Source organism: Oculina patagonica, chromosome 1 (genome assembly GCF_052425735.1).
Source record: "Oculina patagonica isolate OP01 chromosome 1, crgOcupat, whole genome shotgun sequence".
NCBI lineage: Eukaryota > Metazoa > Cnidaria > Anthozoa > Scleractinia > Oculinidae > Oculina > Oculina patagonica.
Genome location: NC_135758.1, coordinates 44,927,303 through 44,950,055, shown reverse-complemented (window position 1 = coordinate 44,950,055; position 22,753 = coordinate 44,927,303). Strand labels below are relative to the sequence as shown.

General features: G+C 38.5%; 3 protein-coding genes and 1 pseudogene across 3 annotated transcripts in view; 2 read left to right on the top strand and 2 right to left on the bottom strand.

Moving 5' to 3' along the window:
- The window catches only part of LOC144633505 (ATP-dependent RNA helicase DHX58-like), a 38,203-nt gene extending 35,382 nt beyond the window's left edge, over window positions 1–2,821 (top strand). Inside the window, exon 13 of the mRNA XM_078492365.1 lies at window positions 1,319–2,821. Coding sequence (XP_078348491.1) covers window positions 1,319–1,624 — 306 coding nt within the window. The 3' untranslated portion in view covers window positions 1,625–2,821. The remainder of the gene's footprint in view (window positions 1–1,318) is intronic.
- The window catches only part of LOC144633552 (mitochondrial antiviral-signaling protein-like), an 85,880-nt gene that overhangs the window by 54,841 nt on the left and 8,286 nt on the right, over window positions 1–22,753 (bottom strand). The window lies entirely within an intron of this gene.
- LOC144633494 (ATP-dependent RNA helicase DHX58-like) lies at window positions 5,934–19,942 on the top strand. Its single transcript, XM_078492351.1, has 13 exons — window positions 5,934–6,239; window positions 7,479–7,553; window positions 7,687–7,829; window positions 8,480–8,732; window positions 9,601–9,660; window positions 9,906–9,962; window positions 10,251–10,409; window positions 10,927–11,303; window positions 11,599–11,817; window positions 12,131–12,797; window positions 13,127–13,307; window positions 17,820–17,876; window positions 19,005–19,942. Exons 1-12 carry the CDS (start codon window positions 5,960–5,962, stop codon window positions 17,845–17,847), a joined length of 2,499 nt encoding a protein of 832 aa, XP_078348477.1. The 5' UTR covers window positions 5,934–5,959; the 3' UTR covers window positions 17,848–17,876; window positions 19,005–19,942.
- Window positions 20,047–20,888, bottom strand: LOC144647282 (uncharacterized; annotated as a pseudogene).

The following is a 22,753-nucleotide window of genomic DNA, read 5'->3' as shown; positions in this document are numbered from 1 at the left end:
ATCAAGAGAGATGGGTAAGATAAGAATAAACTACATTACATAGGAACCGAACTTCAATTTGTTTCTTACTGATGTTTAATTCATTTTAACGTGTGTGTAGGTAAAGGCTATACAACAAAAGAACTTTCAGGAACGATACTACAAGAAGCACTTGACTGCCACTCGAAAGTCAGTGCATCTGCCTGGTGACGTCACTTTCCATTGCCGCAAGTGCAACGTAGAGGCTTGTCAAGCGCATGACATCCGAACGATTAAAGAAAGTCATTTCGTGGTCATTAGCAGTGACTTCAGGGATTCCAAGGTAAAACAGTTTCTTATGATACAGTATTTTTGTTCTATATCTCTCCAGACTGATGACATACAACTTGTACTTTTCTATCCTGACGAGCAGTGCCCAGTTGTTCAAAGGGTGGAAAACGCTATCCACCGGATAAATTGCCATCCAGTGGATCAGATCTAACAAAACATACTGCATTATCCACCAGATAGTGATTTATCTGTTGGATAGCGTTTTCCACCTTTTGAACAACTGGGGCCAGAATTCAAGTAAAAACAAGAAATTACAAGATGGTGCAATTAAAGCCATGCATTTAACACCGTACAAAGACAATACACAATTACTACACCCACCAAAAGGCTTCGATTTTTTTTGCATCCCTAAGAATACAGCGCGTCTGAAAAACCATAAACGTTGTTGGCTAAACCTTGCACTAACACAACTTGACCAAAAATATTGACTTAAATTTACCCCTTAAAACATTAATGGCCGATTTTAAACCCAATAAAACTCTTGGCACCTACCCGGTCGTCACTTTTCGCACCAAAGGAATTAGGATTCCCTCTAGTCCAAATGTAAAGTTAGCTCCAAACAAGAAAGGCACGTCATCACAAGTATTGTTTATTTTTTTTAATTTTCGATGCAGTAATTTCGGTTCATTTATCTCAAAATTACGTTGACTGTTTGAGGGGGGGGGGGGGGTAAAGACACTTATTCCCCTAGATAAATCGGTATAAGTGTGCAATAATATATTACATAGATAACGATAGAATCAAAATAAAGCTACGTAATATCGTATCAATCATTGAGTCAATAGCAGCGCAGTGAATATGTGAAAGACACAAAGGTACATGTGGTAGCAACAAGAAATGAACAAAATGGTCTTTGCAGTCCACAAACAATTAAAGCAATTGCTATTCTTAGCCCGAAAAGAAAAAAGAAACTTTCATAGCTACAACTATGTAGTCTTTATTTTAAGCGTTAAACAGCAAGTTCTTACCGACTTTTATACTGTCGATTGTTTTTATAATTCCTGCTTAGGTTCATACAAAAAAGCTTTCCAATCCAAGGACAATTGATGACATCGTTTTCAATAAGAAGATCTTTTGCAAGCAGTGCCATGAGGACTGGGGGGTGACAGCTCTCATCAATGGTGTGGAGTGGATGTGCATCAAGATTCGCAGCTTTGTTCTGGAGTTCCCAGGCCCGAATCCTCAAAGGAGGACATTTAAGAAGTGGAAAGACCTTCCCTTTGGCATAAAAGAGGCGTCTAGTGATGAGCTTCTGCAACAAGCCACAGATGGAGCACAAGATGATTTCGACTTTAATTTAAACCTTGACGTTTGAAAAAAGGTTTTGACCAAACGTATTGAATTTTGGTTTATTTTATATAATTATTGCTGAAATAGATTGAAAATTAGTTGCTTGAGATGCTTTTGAACTGTGTCACGGAGCCAAATTAGTTGAAATTAATATAATAGACAGCCGTATAAATAAAGACTGATTTTTCCAGTGCTAGTTTTGCAGATTACAAAACTTTACTTACTTCGTTTGACAATCAGGTTAACAAAGACCTCTCAGTAGTATTTAGCTTATTGTGTTATTGCCACTGTTAGAAGCGCGAATATGAAGAGCCCATCATAGGCTAAGATCAGATTTGACCCGATCACAGAGATGATGCTGGGAATGCTGCACTTGATAATTTATGCTTATCATTACATTATGTAACTATTATCTGAAATGATTTGTTCAAGATTCAAGCAAATTTATTTTTACCAATTTGAACAGCTGAGGTGTAATGATTTGCAAGCTTCATCCTCCATAGAAACGATGGCGGCTTTTATTACAATTTACCTGTGGCTGTGGATTGATATTGTTACTGTCTTCTCACCTGGCTCTCATGTCACTGTGACCGACTTACGTGACTTTTTGTACCTTAGTATTAAGTTTTTCTTTGTGTAAAAAAGAGTGACATGCACATTATTCGAATGAGCTACCTGCCTCGTCTGCATGTCATATCTTGTACGTACTATAATGGCCAATTCCCTCAAGAAGACGCGGGCGTGCAGAGAATCATGGTAATTGTATTCAGACTTGGCAACGCTGAATACAACTACCATGATTCCCATCAGACATTTTTTTATTACAATTTTAATGGCAATTAAATCTAAGTCTAACTGTATAGACAAACAAGCAAAGACATAAGGATAATCTGTAAAAGAGTGGAACACTCCATGCGAGACAGATCACCATGTAGCTAATCTAAATAAGTAATCATGCAATAACAATCAAGAAAAAAAGAAAAAAGAAAAAAATTCTCATAGATAGCCTGCAAATACAGCCGCCTCTCATTCCCTGGCCATTAGTGTGTGGTGAAATAAAAATTTTAAGTAGTCATCTTGTAATTTCTGATAAACTGTATTCGTAAATGTCGTTTGTTTTGTTTCTAAGTGTAGTCAGCATTTAGGTTAAACAGTTTTGAAGTGGTCTGCTAATTTATAGTGGATGGAATTGTACAATAGGCATCAATAAAATATTTCTTTTACCATATCATGTGCTTCTCAGACTGTCTCATACCAATCTATGTAATAATCACGGACCAATCTAATGTATCTCAGACCAGTGTAACTCATTCTGACTGTTGAACTGACAGGAGTGCAGACTAGAGCCTTCTGAGTCAAATCAGAAATCAATTAATTTCTTTTTATGTCATCAGACTATTGGGAGCAGGGTTGAGTTTGCTGTTGGTTCTCGCCCTGCTTCGAGGGTTTTTCTCCGGGTTCTCCGGTTTTCCTCCCTCCTGAAAAACCAACATTTCTAAATTCCAATTCGACATCTCTTATGACCCTCACGACGGGAATTACTCGGTCCCTCTGCATTGGTTGATTACTTGGTTTGTTTTTTTGTTTTTCTTCATATTGGTCTCGCCACTTAACACGTGATTACATGAGCCGCCGGGTCAGATCCTGATTCGTTCCCAGTCGTCTTTTGAGTCCGTCGTGAGTCTAGGAGGGAATCATGGCCTTTCCTCCTTTTCATCCTCCTTCACGTCTTGCAATTTTCGCATAAGGGTCAGATCGATCAAAATCAATAGGTACTGGAAAAGTGTTAAGTTAGTTTGAATGACATGCGAGAAGGCTGTCTGCCCCGATCCACTGACCATTTTTTGCGTAGAGAGCATACTGGCGAGAGACAACTGATGTGTTTATATTTTCCAAAAAAATTTTTCTTGAAATGAAGTTTGCGATTTCAAGGAAAAAGCTTCAGCCCAGCTTGTTTTCTCAAACCAGGCGGAGATTTTCCCGGTCAAACGGGCTGAAAAGGGGTGAATAAGCCCAAAATGTGAACTTGCCGACACATTACGTGGTGAATAATTCACGCTCGGGCTAAAATTTATCATGTAATCGCAACAAAATTCTACCCCGTCTCCCCTTGCCAGGCTAAAATTCTCCATGTAATGGGTCTCTTAGTTTGCGTCGCACTCTGCAAGTGCAAAAGTACACAAATGATTACTGTTGACAGTATTTAAACAACCCCACCTAAGTAATGTTTTTCTCGGAAACGTTCCCAAGTAACAACCCTCATTATGTAGTTTCGGAATGAGCACAATTTTCCTGTCCCTAAATTTCGGGGGCTAGTTACTTTCGTGTTTTACTGCTGTTTAAAACATGAGCCATTTATGTGCCAATCCATTTACTGTAATAGTAAAAAATGCCAAAAAATGCACACAGCCGACAAACATATTTCCGGCTTTCGCGGTTTAGGTACCTTTTACAAGCTTTCTCTTTCCGAGCTGAGCATAAAAACAACACAATGAGAAAGAAAACAAATGCAAATTCAAAGCTCACAAGTGAATACTTGCGACCAAGAGTATTTAGACAACCCCACCTAAGTCATGTTGTTCCAGGAATTAAACGTTCCGAAAATAACGACCCCCCATTATGTAGTTTCGGATTCAGCACAATTTTTCTGTCCCTTATTTCGGGGGCTAGTTACTTTCGGGTCATTACTGCTGTTAAAACATGAGCCATATATGGGTCGTTCCATCGTATAAAATGTCAAAACATGCACACAACCGACAAATAAATGAACTTGTTTCAAGCATATTTCCGACTTTCGTGGTTTAGGTAACTTACTGAGTTTTTTTGGCTTTCTCTTTTCGAGGTGTGCGCCCTAGTAATGCAAAGAAAACAAATTTATTAAAGTTTTGTTTATTGAGCTATTTCGGCTATTTAGAGACTGAAAGGATATTGGCTCTTTGAAGAATTTGCATCAAAACACAGTTATGTATTGTTCTTGTTACCGTATGTGTTATTTCCCGCCCTTCATTACCCATATTTCCTAGAAAGTAAATATTACGTGTGAGGCTGCTACTTTCAAAAGATAAACTAAATGCAAGGCTGATCGGACAGCTAAAAACACTAAATAAATAAATTAATTTATTTAGCCTTATTTAGTTTATCGTTTTACTTTATATTGCTGATCCTGATCTACACCAAGATCCGGCTTCACTTCGCTGCTGTTTGTACAAGTGGTCCTTTCATTATTTTGGTCTACTTTCAAAAGGTCCATTTCATTCGGATGCTCGCTACTTTCGTGACAATCGTTTAATGTATCGCTTCTTTTGGGGGATCGTTATTTTTCAGAACTTTACGAAACATTCACAGTCGTTCTGTTATTTTCAAAGGTTAGTAAGAAAAAAGAGTTAGCAGTCCATGGGAAAACAATCAGACTTTTAGAAGAAGATACTAGTTGGCCTAGATATAAATGTATGTTGACAGCGAATCATTCAACAAAAACAACGTTGGTATTATTGTACATTATCTGAAGCAAAGTCTGTCAAACAGAAACAAAACCCTGGGTTTACCCCCCGTCATTTTACCCTTGGCATTATTGGTTTTGAAGCATGTAGAAAGTTGAGTGTCGATCAAAAGTGGAAATAAAACTTAGAGTTTCGCTTCCTCGGTTAATTCAGCCGGTATAAATTCCCAACTGTCACAGGTTGCTTGGTGTCGCGGGAATTTTTTCTGAAATGCAATCAATATTTCGCATATCGCCACGGGAAAAAACCCTTGTGTGAAAAATTTTCAAATTGACCCGCATTACCATATTTAAAATAAAACAAAACCGTTTACTGAATCATTTACGTTTCAAACTTTTTTGCCGAATTTTGCTTGAACCAAGACGCTTTTAATTATTTAAAAGTAAGATTTTTGGTAAATTTCGAATAAAAAATGTAAAGATAATTCCCAATCGAAAACGAAACCTCTTATAGCGGTTTTCTTGCCGTAATTTTATATTAATGAAATGCATTTCGGGAAAGTTCCAATACCGGAAGTGCTTACAAATCGATTTCAATCGAATGGCTGGTTCCGGTGAAAAAAAGGCAGAAATAAATTATTTTTTGTTCTTGTTTAAAGAATCCTGCTAGTTTTCAAACAAAAAACCGATTTGCTAACTAACATGTTCTCGATATTCGACTTTTTAATTTCTCTCAGACGAACGAAAGTGAAATTTGGACAGCATTTTCCGAAAAAATCGTGCGACGCTTCCGGGAATTTCCCGGTCGTTGCAGGTCTTACTTTCACTCATTTGGCTGGTATATATAAAAGCCCCGACCTTGCAAACTTTCATTTGCTTCGGGAACAGCTTCAAGTCGAGATTTACAGATAAGCTTCTACCATGAAGAACTACGAGAAAAAAATCCTGGATGAACGATTGAAAGATTTTAGGAAGGAGGTCATCCCCGTTGAATTGTTTCCCTACCTGTCTTCTCTACAAAAGACAGACAAAGAATTTATTGAAGCTAGACAGAAAAACGAAGGTCCAACGAGGGCAAATGATTTACTTGTTGATCGGCTGAAAAGAAGGCATAAAGGCTTTCAGGACTTTGTTCAAGCCTTGAGAAAGTGCGGATTCGAACACACTGCCTTGTTATTGGATCCTTACTTCAATTATCCAGGTAACCGGTTGTTTTACAGTAAAAACCCGCAAGTAAGAACCTAACATTTAAGAACCTGTTAGGCTAAAATTTACAAATTAGATTACCATTTTTATAAGAACCTATTTAGCCTAAAATTTGAAAATGGGTTCTTATTTTCTAAAATTGTTAAATATGTTTACTTTTAGGAAAATAAAAAAGGTCAATATTCTGGATCATCTTTGGAGATACGTAACCTAGAAGCCTTATTACCCCAGATGCAATGTAATACAAATTTTATCCAAGAAAAATGCCGAATACCACTAAAACCTCTTTTAAACGACATTATTTTTTTTCCTCAGAAATTAAGAACTTTTTAAGAACCTAATCAGCCTAAATTTGTGTTAATAGCCCTTATGTAGGAACCTGTTTAGGCTAATCTGAAAAACAATAGGTTCTTACTCGCGGGTTTTTACTGTATATATATTTTTTTCATGATTTGCGGTGTTGAACGAAGGTGAAAGTGAAAGCAAACGTGCTTTCCAAAAATCGTCGAAGGTCTCTTTAAGTTTAAACGCTCAACCCAACACCGCCAACAGCCAAGATAATTTAAAATCCACGTTGGTTTCAGGTGCAGTTCATGATCAATATGTTCTTTGTTCAAAACGAGGATCCATATTCGCGTCTAGATTTTGTCCTTGCCATTAAGACGTAGACCACTTCCGCGTTATATTTGTGATTTATACGTTTTTAAAATCATATTTTCCGTTGGAGCCAAAAATAAGCAAAAAACTTTATTCTTGTCACAAAAAAAAATCGTTCATTTCAAAGGGTTTGACGTAATAAACATGAGTGATAAAATAAATCGAACCACGGTGAATATTTTTATATCGGCCTTTTCCACTCATCCACGATTTAGAGAGGGCCCTGAAGAGGTAAAATGGGAACTGAGATTCCGATTTATACTGAAAAAATGGGAACTGGGTCACTGGGACTGGGAATCATAAACAAAAAATATCAAACTGGGACTAGGTTTGGAAAAACAGTAGGTTAGGAAATGGGATTTGGGAAAATCTTGGCAGGAAATAGAATTTATACCTCCTCCCCTCATTTTTTTGGAACCTCTTTAGAGGGCAGTTTTGAAATTCTTAGTTGTTGTTGATCTTGAAAATGATCCTCCATGATGAAAACAATACAATAATTGAAGACGATAAAATGAAGTATGCGAAAACATTTTAATGTAGATGAGGAATTTATATATTCAATATATTTTGAATGCAGTTGATACAGAGGATGATGAAACCGCTGACGCGGATGGGCCTGGGGTTGGCTTCAAGATGATCGGTACAGCAATTGGTAAGTGATCCGGATTTAAAGAAAGTTATGCATGAAGTCCATGAATACTGGCTAAGTACAAAAAGAAGTTGAAAACTAGTTGTCATTGTTAACTTTTTTTTTAATCAATGTCTTTGTCTGTGATTGTTATCAGATGTTACGATTAAAGGCAACTTGCTGTTACAGAATAGCGAAGAGCAACCAGAAGAGTGCTCAGAGTTGGAGACGTATTTGGCTAAAAAATTCAAAGATCATTCGTCCGCTGAGAGCAAGAAAATGCGTAAGGAGCTGCAAAAGGTAATAAGGCGTCAATAATGCCTTACAAACTGAAGGTTGTTGAGTGTGGTCCCCAGTGGGGGTTCTAAGTCGATCAGTTGCAATTGAGTTAAAATTAACAATTATGGTGGAGGTTTGCATGATAGCGAGAATTATCATGCTAGACTTTTTGAAATTGTTACCGAATTTGCGGCGAATCTATATTTAACTGCAGACTCTGCCATTGCAATTTCGCTAAAAATGACGGCAAGTTTGTCAGACTTTGTCGAAAACTGTGCCGTCTTGTTAGTCTTAGGGCCCCTTCATATGATCCCGGTTCGGACCGGGCTGGTCCAGTTGCCGAGATCTTGCCTTCCTCCCAACCGGGGGGTTAAAATGGCATAATTTTGCCTTGTGTGTATTTTCATTTTAGAATTATGCGAATTTACTTTATTGTAGTAATGTTGTAAGCGTCGATAAAGGAACGATAGTTGCAAACGATTAACAACTTTGTGTGTCGCTATTATGGACTATTATGGTTTCGTCCCTTGAATTTCATTCCGGTCAACAGAAGACAAAGCTCGTCCCGGTAACGAAGACAACCCGTTTACCGGGCTCATATGTAGAGGCCCATGAATTAAAGGTGTACCTTGAAGTCTCAAGCGTACTGACTTGTTTGCTTTTCGTCATAGCATCTTCCTCAGGGTGCTGTGTTTGTCAACACTGCTAAACGATCCATCATCGCAACGTTTCGTTTGTCAAGTGAACAAGCAGCCAAGAAACTGTGGGAGATGTACAGCGAAGGAAAATTCCAAACCATGCTTCAAACGGTCTTGGTAGAGAATACGTTGAAAGAAGATGAGAAGGTCGCGGATAAACCCGCACTAAAGCTAAATCTCAGTCTTGTTGAAGACCACTTCAACCAAATCCAAGAGAAACTTGCAGGTAGCAATGAAATGTGGTGATACTTCTGTAAGGAGTTTATTGCTAACTGATTTTTGGCAGGATCTAAAAAAGAAAAAAAGAAAGACTTTCTCAATTTGTAACATAAATAACTACGGGAAGGACGGGAAGAGTTGCTATCTTTCTGCGACTGACGGGAGTAAATAAATAATAATAGACAATAATATGATAGAAATTTTAGATTTTTTACTCACCTTAACCCTTAACATGCTAAGCGCGGATTATTCCGGGATTTGGAGGAATGGCCATTCTGCCACTTATGACGTCACCAATTTACACGTCAGCAGATTTTTGTGATTTGCATCTTATAGAGCTAGAATAGATCTTTCCACAGGACTATCCATCTTCAATATTGATTGCATTCCGACAGAGCTAATCGAAAAAAACACGATCAGTTTTTGGTGTAAAATTGGTGCTAAAACAGGCCAAAATACCCGTACTTGATCATGATCTCCTTTCCAGGGTTTTCCATTGATTCAGATCAAAACTTTTCAGGCCAGTAGAAGGAGTGCACAGAGTAAAAGATAGAGAGAATAAGAAAGCAGAGAAAAACGAAAAGGAAAGGAGCAAGGAAATTTTGGCTTATGCGCATGCGCTAAAGTAAAATATTGTACAATTTTACATGGAAATTTCATCAAAATCTTCCTGCATTGTCAGAAAGTGCATTTTTAGCGAATTTAGAGAACTTTTGGACCGTGGAGCCAAGAAAATCGATCAACGGTTTAAAAAAACGCGTTTTTAGGAATAATTTCAGCATTTTAAGAGCTAAGTGGACCTTAATTTTGTTAATCCTTTCAGCGAATTTTGAGTAAACCATTGAATCATTTTTGTCTTTTCCATGCACCAATAGAGATTGAGTCAAAGCAGGAAGTCGAAGACAGTTTACTTAGTACCTCAACAAGCGAACAAGGTAATACTTTAACATTATTACACCAGTTTTATTTGTGTGTTTTTTTCTATACACGATGATTAACAATTTGAAAAACATTCAAATATTTGTGAACTGCGGTGGGAACGATCTTTACAATTAGATCGCCGCTTGTTAAGAAATCCTTAAAAAAGAAAATCGGGCTTAAACAAATTATACGAAAGAAAGGATCACTCGCTTTTATTTCTCCTATTAATTAGTTATTCATGCCTTTTGCATATTTTCAGAAGACAATACTGGTGACGATGGATCTGAACATGAAATTGAGATCGACATTCCTCCAGGTAAGTGCAGTGTTTATTTCAGAGACGAGGAATTTCGGCTTTTCAAAAAAATCTGGAACAAAATCAAAATACACCCAGCAAGAACTAAATTTCAAACTAAAATGATTTATGTTAATCTCTTAGAAAATCGAAAAACCAACTAGAGAAAACTTTGGATTTGTGGAGCTGGCTTACAGCACTTCTATACGACATAATTATCATGCTTATCTCGGGTAAATTCTTTCATCATAAATCTTGTTATGCATGTTTATCATTTTGAGATGTCTCTTTATTTTTTTTTTCTTCTAGTGTATCTGGGAAGCGATGCCAATTCTTTCATATTGGAGCTCAGAGAATATCAAAAGGAATTGGCAGCTCCAGCGATTGAAGGTAAAAATACCATCATTTGCGCACCCACCAATGTGGCGATCGAAATTGCCAAAAAACACCTTGACGCTGGAATTGGTGGTAAGTTATCTTTTTATAATCGCTTTAACTCGCTATATTTTCAAATACTTAGCTGCTTGTACTGTCTTCTTCAAAAGAAAAGAAAACCTGAACAAATAATGGAACATTCATGTAGCACATGTCGTCTATACCAAGTGTAACTATTCTTTTCTGCAAAGAGAACAATAATTGCAAATTACACACAATACATGATGTGCTATGGCAGCTTCACTACTTTTGCTTGTTTTATATATGCCTCCTTTTCCTTTAATTTTTTTCCTTTGTCTACGGTGTTCAAGAATCCTTCGATTTATGTATTGCATGACGTTACAACTCGACAACCTTCCAATTCATTTGTAAGTATATGGTGAAAGGTGAAGTTCCTTGTGACGTAACGTCATAACATGTCACGTCACTTCACGTCATGACAAGTACCCATGACATGCCATGTCATGTCAACTTCACAACAACTACCAATTGGTATTTCTTGGTGCCAGATACGGATTTTTAATGGATTGTATCTATCTTAATTATACAGAAGCAGGGGGCAACACTACAAAAGAACCAAGAGTCGTCTTCATCGTGAGCACGGTTAATCTTGTTCTTCAGCAAAAGGAGCGATTTAAAAACTTCCTTGGAGACAAGTACCCTGTTGGAAAAATTTCTGGCGCTAACTCGACAGAAATTCCTCTCAAGTATCTTCTGAAAAACCACAAGGTCGTTGTTATGACTGCTCCGATACTTGTCAACGCTCTGAACAGTAAAAACAAAGAAGAAAGAGTACAACTGTGCGATATCAGTCTCCTGTTGTTTGACGAGTGTCACCACGTAGACAAAGAACATTCTTACAACCAGATCATGGAAAGATATCTAGCTTTGAAAAAGCAGGCTGGAACACAGCACAGGCTACCACAGGTATTACACACGATTATTCTCCAAGTAGCGGTTTTTATGACATGGCACGGTGCACCAAAAAGGATACCAATACATTAATACTTGTATAGCTATATAATACTTATATAGGCTATATAGGTATGTGGCATGGGATATGGTATGGACTTGAGGTTTGCAATCCTTAGGGTATAGGGTAGCTAAATTGTATCAGGAAAAATTGCAGTCAGCATAATATTTTTTCCTTGTAGTGGATTCTAGAGTCTTATCAAATTTTATTTATGCCATAATTGCCTTTTACGTTATTTTCAATGTTTAGATTGTTGGCTTTACCGCCTCTCTTGGCACAGGAAAAGCCCAGAGCGTGGAGAAAGCAGAAAAACATATCCTTCTTAATTCTGCTAACTTGGATGCTGAAATTATTTCAACTGTTAAGAAGAATGAGGAAGAGCTCAAAAAGTACGCAAACGTTCCAAAAAGGGAAATATTCCACGCTCCCAATACCAGCCAAGATCTATTTGTGAAGATTGTTTCACAGGTAAATCACTACAGTTATCTTTCTTACGGCATTCATATCCTCGCGTACAAAGTACAATCAACTGTACTAACTACTCTACTGTACTCTACTGCTTAGGCTATCGTTAATATTCAGCGAAGAACTGGATCTAAGCTTTCTTGCTTAAGTTTGACCTCAGGAACCAACGCTCCGTATACAGAAAAAAGAAACCATTATTAAGTTCAGCACAGGCCTCAAAAAGGCTTAGTCAGCTAACATAAGTCAGCTAATGTTATATAAAAAAGAGCCAATAAGCAAGCCCTGAGTGACAGTGACGTCATTTGTCTTTTTTAAGGTTATGGACAAAATAGAAGCCCTAATTAAGAGGGTTAAAGGAGAATCACACAATGCCGGGCCTACAGACAAAGCTGGTCAGCATTATCGCCAGTGGGTAGAAGTGCTCTACAAAGACTCTATTGAGGAAGGAGATCGGTTCCTTGTGACGTTTGCAGAACAGCTCCGTGAATATCACGTGGCACTTGCTATCAACGCAAGCACAACAATGAAAAATGCCAAGAATCGTCTGCAAAGATATTTTGATTCCTTGAATGAAGACAAGTTCCTACCCATCGACAAAAAGTTGAAAGATCTCTTTCAGTGTGCAATGAAGATGTTGGAAAAACACGTAAAGGAAAATGGCGAGCCCGAGAATCCTTTGCTTATGCATCTCAAAGAAATGCTGTTAAATAACTACAAAGACGTGAAACCTCAGCAAGAAAAAGACAGAGATGGCGACACCAGCAAGGATGACGGTGCAAATGAAGTGAGTCAACAAGAGGATGGAACAGGAAAAAAGAATCTGGAAAATAAGAAAGACACCATGACTTCAAACGGTCCTAAAGGCATCCTGTTCACGAGAACACGAGAATCCACAGAGGCGTTGCTGGACTGGATCAAAGAAAGCAAGGAGCTGAACGATGTTCTCAGGCCTGAGAAACTTGTTGGTAGTGGAGATGTCAACAGTAAGTAAGCTTTGTGTTAGCGAGAAAGGAAGCTTATTTACCAATGTGAGAACGTAGTAAGTAACATTGGAAGGAATTGATTGGGGCATTGATTGTGCAACCAAAAAGTATCTTAGCGCAAGCATTTGTACACGTTTAATTAACACAGCCCAGAAGCCATGCATGATGTTCCACCTAAGGGAGATAAAGCTCAATAACATAAATAATGTTTTGAAATATTTCTGGCAGCTTTTTAACACACTCCATCACAACCTTACATCTGTTTGATAACCAAAAATAGCAGAGAAAGATTGTGGTAATCTAATCAACGTTTTCTTCGTTAACTTTAGGTGGTATGACCCAGCATGATCAGGAGCGAGTCATCAATAGATTCCACACTGGAGAGAAGAACCTTTTACTCGCAACAAGTGTCGCCGAAGAAGGTTTAGACATCAGGGACTGTAACTATGTCATCCGTTACGATATGATGGGCAACGAGATTTCCACTGTGCAGTCACGTGGCCGTGTCAGGTAAACTGCAGTTTCATTGACACTAGTCTGTTTTAAAAATGTGGCGTATAAGCCCCCCCCCCCCCCCTCAGGGGTTTTAGAGAACAAGGGAACTGGAACATTTATTTTCAGGGAACAGGGGATATTTTCAAATTATATTCAGGGAACAAAGGAACTCTTGGGTAGATTGTTGGGAACAAGGGAACACCAATCTACTATCAATAATATATATTTTTAAACTTTCCGAGCCCCTAAAATATAAAACATAATAATATACTTGAGTGTCAGGCAAGATAATTTCGAGATGATTATTATTGCATGTACGAGCTACACAAGGAATCTTGGGAATGTTTGTAAGGATGTTTCAAAAAATTGACAGACCAAACACGACTCCTATTGGTCAAGATAAAAGGGCATCGGCAACCAGTGTCCTTTGCGCGCCTCTGTTGTTGTTATTATCCGGGAGATCGTTTCCTTGTTTCTGTGTCAAACACGCGCGTGAAATAGAAGTTGAGAAGATGGATCAAAGTTTGTTAGATATTCAGTAGGATAAAGTGTTGCCGATTTCAATTATTTGCCAGTTAATCACTATGGCTCCCCAGTAGCTCGTGTAAGTGGCAGTTATGTGTCAGGAAGCCCACAAGCTAATCATCCAAGCAGAGTGGTGAGTCGCAATAAAATTCTTTCTTCGGTACCGGTAAAATTGTTTTGATCTACTTTCTCGTTCACGATTCAAACAGAAATATAATTAGAAAGATCTATTTTACGTTGGCTTGTTTCAGACATGCCAAAGCAAGAACACTCGCAGCCGAAAAAGCGGAAAACACCGCGGTTGTGTTTGCAGAGATGCGAGCTTCGAGCTTGAGTGCTCGGCGAACTGCGTATGTGGCAGCAATGTCAAAGCTTCCCCGACCTCGGCCATAGATGAAACAAACAGAGGCGAAGCTTTCAAATTTGCAGGCACTAAACAATGTGTTATTAGTTAACGACTTCGTTGTGATTTTTGTCGTTCGAGAAAAATAGAATTCAAATGCGTGTTTCGGATCAATTTAGGTTTCTGGGAAACTGCTCACCTACCCCTCCCCAAACCTAACATTAACCCTTACTTATCGCTTTGGGCAAAATGTTAGGTTTGGGGAGGGGGTAGGTGAGCAGTTTCCCAGAAACCTAAAAAAAATTTCCGGCCCTAAAGTCAAAAGAAGCATCCAACTATGAATGAGAACAGTTCAGCGAAAATTAAAGCTAGCCTTTAAACTAAAGATTTCACATTTTAGACTCCCAACAATGTTCCCGGACGGAAAATATACTTTAGGACTCGGATAATTGTTGTTGTTTGAGCGATTCGTCTTCATTGAATCGATTTGGCCGATTCTTTCCCTCTACTCTCAGTCAGTTTTACCAAAGAGCGGTTTTTAAAAATCTGTTATGTCACATCTTGAAAGTCGAGAAAAATCTTTACATGTACTGTACCCAGTTGATTGTAATGCTACCTCAGCTTTATAAAGCTGTTTTCGAGTCAAACGTTTTCTTAGAATCGCCGACCAAAATTCCCAGAAAAAGTTAACAACGCAATACAAAAGCGAACGACAAAATAAAGCGAAAAAATACGCAGGAAATATTTAAAAGTTAATTTTTATCCGGGAGATCGTTTGCTCGTTTCTGTGTCAAACACGCGCGTGAAATTGAAGCTGAGAAGATGGATGAAAGTTTGTTAGATATTCAGGAGGATAAAGTGTTGCCGATTTACTATGGCTCCCCAGTAGCTCGTGTAAGTGACAGTTATGTGTTGGGAAGCCCACAAGCTAATCATCCAAGCAGAGTGGTGAGTCGCAATAAAATTCTTACTTCGGTACCGGTAAAATTGTTTTGATCTACTCTCTCGTTCACGTTTCAAACAAAAATATAATTAGAAAGATCTATTTTACGTTGGCTTGTTTCAGACATGCCAAACCAAGAACACTCGTCGCAGCCGAAAAAGCGGAAAAAACCGCGGTTGTGTTTGCAGAGATGCGAGCTTCGAGCTTGAGTGCTCGGCGAGCTGCGAATGTGGCAGCAATGTCAAACCGTGCAGGAACAACAAAGCTGCCACGACTTGGCCATAGATGAAACAAACAGAGGCGAAGCTTTCAAATTTGCAGGCACTAAACAATGCGTTATTAGTGAACGACTTCGTTGTGATTTTTGCCGTTCGCGAAAAATAGAATTCGAAATTGCAGGAAATTGGCGTGCGGTTCATTTGTCGTTCAAATGCGTGTTTCTTGAAGAAAAAAATTCCGGCCCTAAAATCAAAGGGAGCATCCAACTATGAATGAGAAAAGTTCAGCAAAAATTAAAGCTAGCCTTTGAACTAAAGATTTCACATTTTAGACTCCCAACAATGTTCCCGGACGGAAAATATAATTTAGGACTTGAATGATTGTTGTTGTTTGAGCGATTCGTCTTCATTGAATCGATTTGGCCGATACTTTTCCTCTACTCTCTATCAGTTTTACCATAGAGCAGTTTTTAAATCTGTTATGTCACATCTTGAAAGTCGAGAAAAATCTTTGCATGTACTGTACCCAGTTGATTGTACTGCTACCTCAGCTTTATAAAGCTGTTTTCGAGTCAAACGTTTTCTTAGAATCGCCGACCAAAATTCCCAGAAAAAGTTAACAACGCAGTACAAAAAAATCCATTCGATCATTTTACTCTATTCACATGCAATGAACTGTGCACCTCATTTCTTTTTTGGGCTCCTTCTTAGCACCTCACATTCATTTCCCAAATTTACTAGGGTTTGTATGGCGGCCATGTATATTTACCTTTCGAAAGTCAAAAGTTCTCGAATTTCTGTAATACAGAAATTGTTGCCGCGACGACAGCGTGCCCGCAATGTATTCTGGTTGCCAGTGTCCCTTTAACTTTGTCACTCTCAAATTTTAGCTCTAACGAGTACGTCCTTCAAAGACCTCCCCTTTCGTTATGAAGGGAGGGTCTTAAAGATTTCTCTAAGTAAAGGCTGATTTTGTATTAAATGACATTTGCTCATAAGGATGTTTTTAAGATGAGGCACTGAAGGCGGTACTCTGTTATAAATGGAAATTCTGTTGCCCGTTTTTTTTTCTGTAAGGCCGACATTCTTTCACTAAATGTAACTTCTGAAATAGTCTTGTCTGGGAGATTAACTTCTGTAAGGTGATCTACGCTTTAATTGTGTAATATTTTCTTCAAATGTAGCTTTTGAAGAATTTGTTCTCAGGAGCCGTAATCAATGGTATTGCTTCGCCTTTGATAAAACCTTTCCAGACACCTGGAGGGTGACAGGAGGTAAAATGCTTGTATTGGAAAGTTTCTGTCGGTTTAAAGTGCGTGCACACATCAAGAACTGATTCTTTCTTAAATCTTACGCCCTTGTAAAAAAAACTTATTGTATCTGAAATTTCAGCCGTGAATTTTATGGTCGGACGATAGTTACTTGCTAGCGCTATCAATGCGTTTATTTCCTCTCTGGTTAGGTCCCACAGAGAAAATACATCATCATCCATGCATCTTTTTCAAATGAGCGGCTTTATTATACGGCGTTCAATGATTCTAACCGCGGCCACAAATTAGAAAAAGATTGAAAAAGGTACTTCTATTGGCCCATTGCGGTACCAGGTGTTTAAAGATAGTTTTCCCGTTGAATTAGAAAGAGCTTTCTTTTAGGATGCTGATAAGCCTAAAAATTATCTCTGAGGAGGGGTGTTGGTATCGAAGGTTTGGCGGTGTAGGTGGGTTTCGTATGTTTTACATACAATGGTGATTTCTTGGTATGATTTCTGTGTTTTAGCAATCGGCTAAATCAGTCAAAGGGGGTAATCAACAAATGATAAGATTCGTTCTGTTGGACTGTCAAAAGCCGGATATGATTTGGTCTCCCGACTGGTTTTGGTTTGTGAATCTTCGTAAGGGTATGGAATTCGTGGTAGATTTAGTGTTATGGATAACCATTTTCCTTTCATTTCATCAATATTGTACCATGGTAGGGCGCAACAGAACTTTCATACCGGAAGGGGAGGTATTTGAAGGACATATTCGTTGGAGCAAAACTTTGAAGGTGACAAAGTTACACTATCTCGACCAATAGAATTAGTGTTTGGCCTGTCAATTTTTTGAAACATCATTGTAAAACAAACAAACAAATATGGGGAACAAGGGGTTTTATTAATGGGGAACAAGGGATGAAATCCAAAAAGATTAAGGGATCATGGGAACATGGAACCCCCTAGGAGGGGCTCGCGTATGGATAGTTGCATGGTTGATAGTTGTTAAGGGAAATATAAAACTCTGATCCCATCGTCGAAAATGGGGTTTTACTGCATAGTGATGGATTCACATATTCATGTCCCCCTACGGTGGCCCACATCTGTCACGGCAAAACTCACTTTTCCATGGCAAAACTTACTTTTCCACGACAAAACTAACCTTTCTACAACAAAACTTACTTTTCCACGGCAAAACTCACTTTTCAGTGTCTAGTTTCACTCTGTCAACATTTTCCCGCCATTTTAGACCCGGGAGATTGTTATCAACATTGTGATCCAAGATGGCGGAAGAGGAAGAGTTTGTGTAAGTATGACCTATTTGTTTTAAAACATAAAGCTTAATTCCTAATTATTTGAAGTCTATCGCATCACGACACAGATGTTAACTTAACCGCAGGAAAGCCACGCGAGTGTTGAAATCGAGCGCTGAAAATTGTAGTCAACGATTAATCCAAACAAAAATATAAACATATAAGAAACTGACTAACCAAAGATTTCAAATGATTTCAGAGTGTTTGGCTATTATTGTTTACTGAATTTCGTTCGGAGAAAGTCGCTCTATCTTTTCCGTAAGATCGGCATTTATAATAATTTACGTACCAGTATCAATCTAATTGTTGCTGCTGCTGTACGTGATGTTATTCGTAACTTTTAATCTCAGAGTCTGCATTGTTGAATCCCTACTAAGCTGGGCTTGCAGCGTAGCGTTTTCTTCCTTATTTTTTCTTCATTCCCGGTTGTAGTTGTAGTTGTTGTTTGGTCAACACATTAAAGACAGTTGTCATTCGATGCAATTTTTTTCTTTCTTTTCATCTTGCCGAGAGCCCGCCACGTGATCTGCAAATAACTGCCTACAAATAATGGTCTGTTCGTGCGCATTAGCGTCTGACAGTGATTTTGCTACAATTAATATTCTGCTCATGCGTAGTTGTGTCCACTTCCAAGAAAAATGACAGCTTGTTTTCCAGAGATGAAGAAGAGTAGTTGAATTTGTCTACTAGGCCCGAAAAAACAGCGAAGCTGTAAAGAAGGCAATGGAATTTCCTCTTATTGCATTTCGGCAATATCTGAAAGAACGAGAATTGGATGAAGACCAGCTCGTATTATCGAAGGCAAAGTTACGCTTTCGTCTGCATTATTTCAGCAAGAAATGTGCGGTTTTCGCGCAGTTCCCAAAGGTACTTGTGCGAAACAAATTCAGTGATCGAATGATAAAACAATTATATATTGAACTCGGTTCTCGCAAAATATCGTGATTTGTCAGTGTCTCGCAGATCAATTATTTGATCAGCTCGTCACTGACAAATCACGATATTTTGCTCAACCTGGTCCAATAACTTTATTATTTGCGTCTTACTCAGATCAAAGTGTGTTCTACTCACTGTATTCACTCCTTTGTTGTCTAACAACATACACCTTTTTACTTCCTAAGGTTTTGTACTTCTTGTTCTGCAAAACAGAGATTTGGTGCAAAGTTCTGTTGGAAACGTGGTTCATCAGTTCAATCCCCTGTGTCTGGTCAAGAAGCATGCACTGGCAGTGGTCTCAACGTTTCCTCTGGAAAGCCTGTCCTTCATAAAGAAAAGTCAAACACAAAGTCGTTCGAGGAATACATGGCTTGTAAAAAGAAACAGCAGCAATCAAGTTTAAAATTCCGTCCGAAAAAGAAAGTCAAAGTCAATCCCGATGAAATGGTGACTATAGACATTGGTTTTATGAGAAAAAATAGAAATGACTTAAAACCAATTTGGGGAAAGCGGCTGCCTATTCAGGTGCTGAAAAGCTATCTCTGAAATAGCCGATTAATTAAACTTATATGATGGGCAGAGATAAGAGTTAGGATTGAAGAAACCTTTTAGGCCTCAACTTCTATATGTTTTTTCTTTATATTTGAACATCGTTATACTGTTACCATCACGTTGCTGTTATATTGAAATTTTGATGGGCTATAAATAATAGCATGTACAAGATCGAAGAACTCAAAACTTTGAGGCTCTTGTCAGATGAATTGCAAGTTTTTTTGTGATAAACGTTTTGCAGCCACTTCAGTTCCTATCTTAATAATTTCATCATGCTTTAAGTTAACGACCATTAAAGGAGCAAGATAAAATGACTCTTAGCTTCAAATGGTCAATCGACATTGTTCAAAGTAATTAAAAGTAATGGTGCTAGTGTTACCAAGTACTCCTAAGGGCAGTCTGTACTATGGCATGTATTAATGTACCAAAATAAAAACTGTTGTTCTAGTTTTAAAGCCAATGCAATAGGGATTGTTTTAGCTGTAACTGCTACTCCAGTTCATTTGGTGTACTTTACTCAGAGAAAAAGTGATTTATTTTCAACTTCAATAAAGTTTTCGTGTTCTTGCCAGTTGCTTCAGGGTGTAAAAGAGTTGTGTTGAAAAGAGATGCTGCAGACAACTACCTTAATTTCAGATGACAGAAAGAGTTTTCAGAGTTTTGGATAATGCAAAATGCACCTGATACAGACACTGACACAAACATGTGGTATGGTTGCAAGGCTTCTCTCCAGTTTGTAGGCTTTCCTAAGCCAAGAGAACCCATTTCATACTGAAAATATTCGAAATGCCCATTTTCCTTATTGATTAAGTGATTTTTGACGTAACCTTTTTTGTTATCATTTACAGAGTAAAGAAAACCGGTCTCCCCCACCTCTTCCTTCCGGTAAATAATACAACACATCTGGAACACCAGGGATAGTATCATTTCTAGATTTTCTTATTCGGTGGGTGTTCCAGTGTTCTTTTACTGCATTCAGGTTCTTTCTGTAGAGGTTCTGCAAAACAGAACCACAGACAATCCTTCTGCAAATCATCACTCGTATCAAGGTCGCCTGTTTCCACATAATCCTTAAACAAATTTATCCACCAACTTGATCTACTTCTTCGATACTGGGACCAGTAACCCTCGATCCTTTGATTTCGCGGCGATGCAACATATCTGTGGGCATTTTCATCGTCACGAAAAAATGCTTGCCTAGAGGCCATGATATTGTTCTCTGTTCCCAAATCAGTAACTAGTTCACGTGGACACCCACCGCATGCTTTAACTGCATTAAAAAAGTAAGATCCAATGTTGTCAGGTGAGTTGCTTGATCGGGTAATCACCAGCCATAACAGCTTTCTGCTCCAGCCGTCAATAAAACCATGAACTGGAAAACCATAGGGTTTAAGTTTGTCGTATCCGTCGGCGTGCCAGACGGCATTTGGACCAGGGTTTTGATATTGACGTCTTTTTAATTTATGTTCCTTTCTCGTTGACAACCGTCTTGATCCAAATCCAGAGCACCACCACATGTCGTGGGACTTGATATCCTTTTAACTGGAGACAATGCCACATATGTCGATAGCCCGAAACACAGGTAAAACCCTCTAGCATACTTCTAAATGTGAGTCGTTTTGATATTACATGTAGTCGACATATCATACTGAGGTACATCTAGATTAAACATTCTGTTAATTAAAAGTGGATGGCGTTCTACAATAAGCATCAATAAAATATTTCTTTTACGATTTCATGTCCTTGTCAAACTGTCTCATAACAATCTTTGTGATTACGGAACAATTTATGTATCTCAGATCAGTGTATCTCATTCCGAGTGTTGAACTGACAGGAGGGCAGACTAAAGCCGTCTAAGTCAAGTCAGAAACCAATTAAATTCTTTTCATGTCATCAGACTAGTGGGAGCAGGGTTGTGTTTGTTATTGGTTCTCGCCTTGCTCCGAGGGTTTTTTCTCCGGGTTCTCCGGTTTTCCTCCATCCTGAAAAAACAGCATTTCTAAATTCCAATTCGACATGGATAGAGGACCCACGCGCATCTCTTATAAGCCTCACGACGGGAATTACTCGGGGTTTGGTCCCTCTGCATTGGTTGGTTACTTGGTTTGTTTGTTTGTTTTTCTTCATATTGGTCTCACCACCTAACACGTGACTACATGAGCCGCCGTGTCAGATCCTGACTCGTCCCCAGGCGTCTTTTGAGTCCGTCGTGAGTCTAAGAGGGAATCATGGCCTTTCATCCTTCCCATCATCCTTCGCGTCTTGCAATTTTCGCATAAGAGACGACTGGGGACGAGTCAGGGTCAGATCGATTAAAATCAAAAGGTACTGAATGAGTGCCAAGTGAGTTTGAATGACATGCGCGCAGGCTGTCTGCTCCCATCCACTCACAGTCATTTTTTGTGTCGGGAACATACTGGCGGCAGACTACTGATGTATTGATATTTTCCAAAAACAAGGAGAAAGCTTCTGCCTGGACTAAAAATCCCAGCCCGTTTTCTTAAACCAGGCGGGATTTAAGCCCGGTCTGAATATTTAACGCTCGGTCATGTAATCATAACAAAATTCTACTCCCTCCCCTTTAACGGGCTGCGATTGCAATTCGCCATGTAATATCTGTAATCGATCGCTTAGATCGCGTCGCACTCTGCAAATACAAAGCACACAAATGATTACTGTCTATTGTATTTAGACAACCCCACCTAAGTCATGTCATTCCCGCAGACGTTCCGAAAGTAAGAATGGTTCGGATTTAGCACAATTTTTCTATCCCTTTATTCGGTGCTAGTTACTTTTGGGTCATACCTGCTGGTCATATTTTTTTTCTGTGATGGTAGTAAATACTTAATCATGCACACAACCGACAGATAAATGAACTTTTTTTAACTTTTTTTTTTTCTTTTATGAGCCTTCTGGTTTTGAGCTTTGCACCTAAAAATATAGTGTAAAGAGGTTTATTAAAGTTTTGTTTATGTTTATTGAGCTATTTCGGTTCTGATTTAGAAACTGAAAGGATAATGACTTGTTGACCCTTATTTCCTACAAAGTTAATCTACTTTCGTAATAGCCGTTAAATGTACCGTTTCTTTCGGAGGATCGTTATTTTCAGAGCTTTAATAAAGGAACATTAACAGTCGCACTATTATTTTCAAAATTTAGAGTGGAGAAAATCAATGGAAAAACAATCAGAATTTTGCAGCTTACCTTAGGCTATTTGACAGCGAATCATGATATTATTTTACATATCTGAAGCAATGTCTCTCCAACAAGATCAAAACTTTGAGTAAGAAGTTGAGTGTAGATCAAAAGTGGAACTGAAACTTAGAGTTTTGCTTCCTCGGTGAATTCAGCCGGTATTAATTCTGTCACCGGTTGCTTAGTA

Coding starts and splice junctions, on each gene's coding strand:
- LOC144633494 (XM_078492351.1), top strand. CDS start 5,960: ATGAAGAACTACGAGAAAAAAATCCTGGATGAACGATTGAAAGATTTT. Junction 7,554..7,686: donor GATGATCGGTACAGCAATTG/GTAAGTGATCCG, acceptor GATTGTTATCAG/ATGTTACGATTAAAGGCAAC. Junction 11,304..11,598: donor CACAGCACAGGCTACCACAG/GTATTACACACG, acceptor TTCAATGTTTAG/ATTGTTGGCTTTACCGCCTC.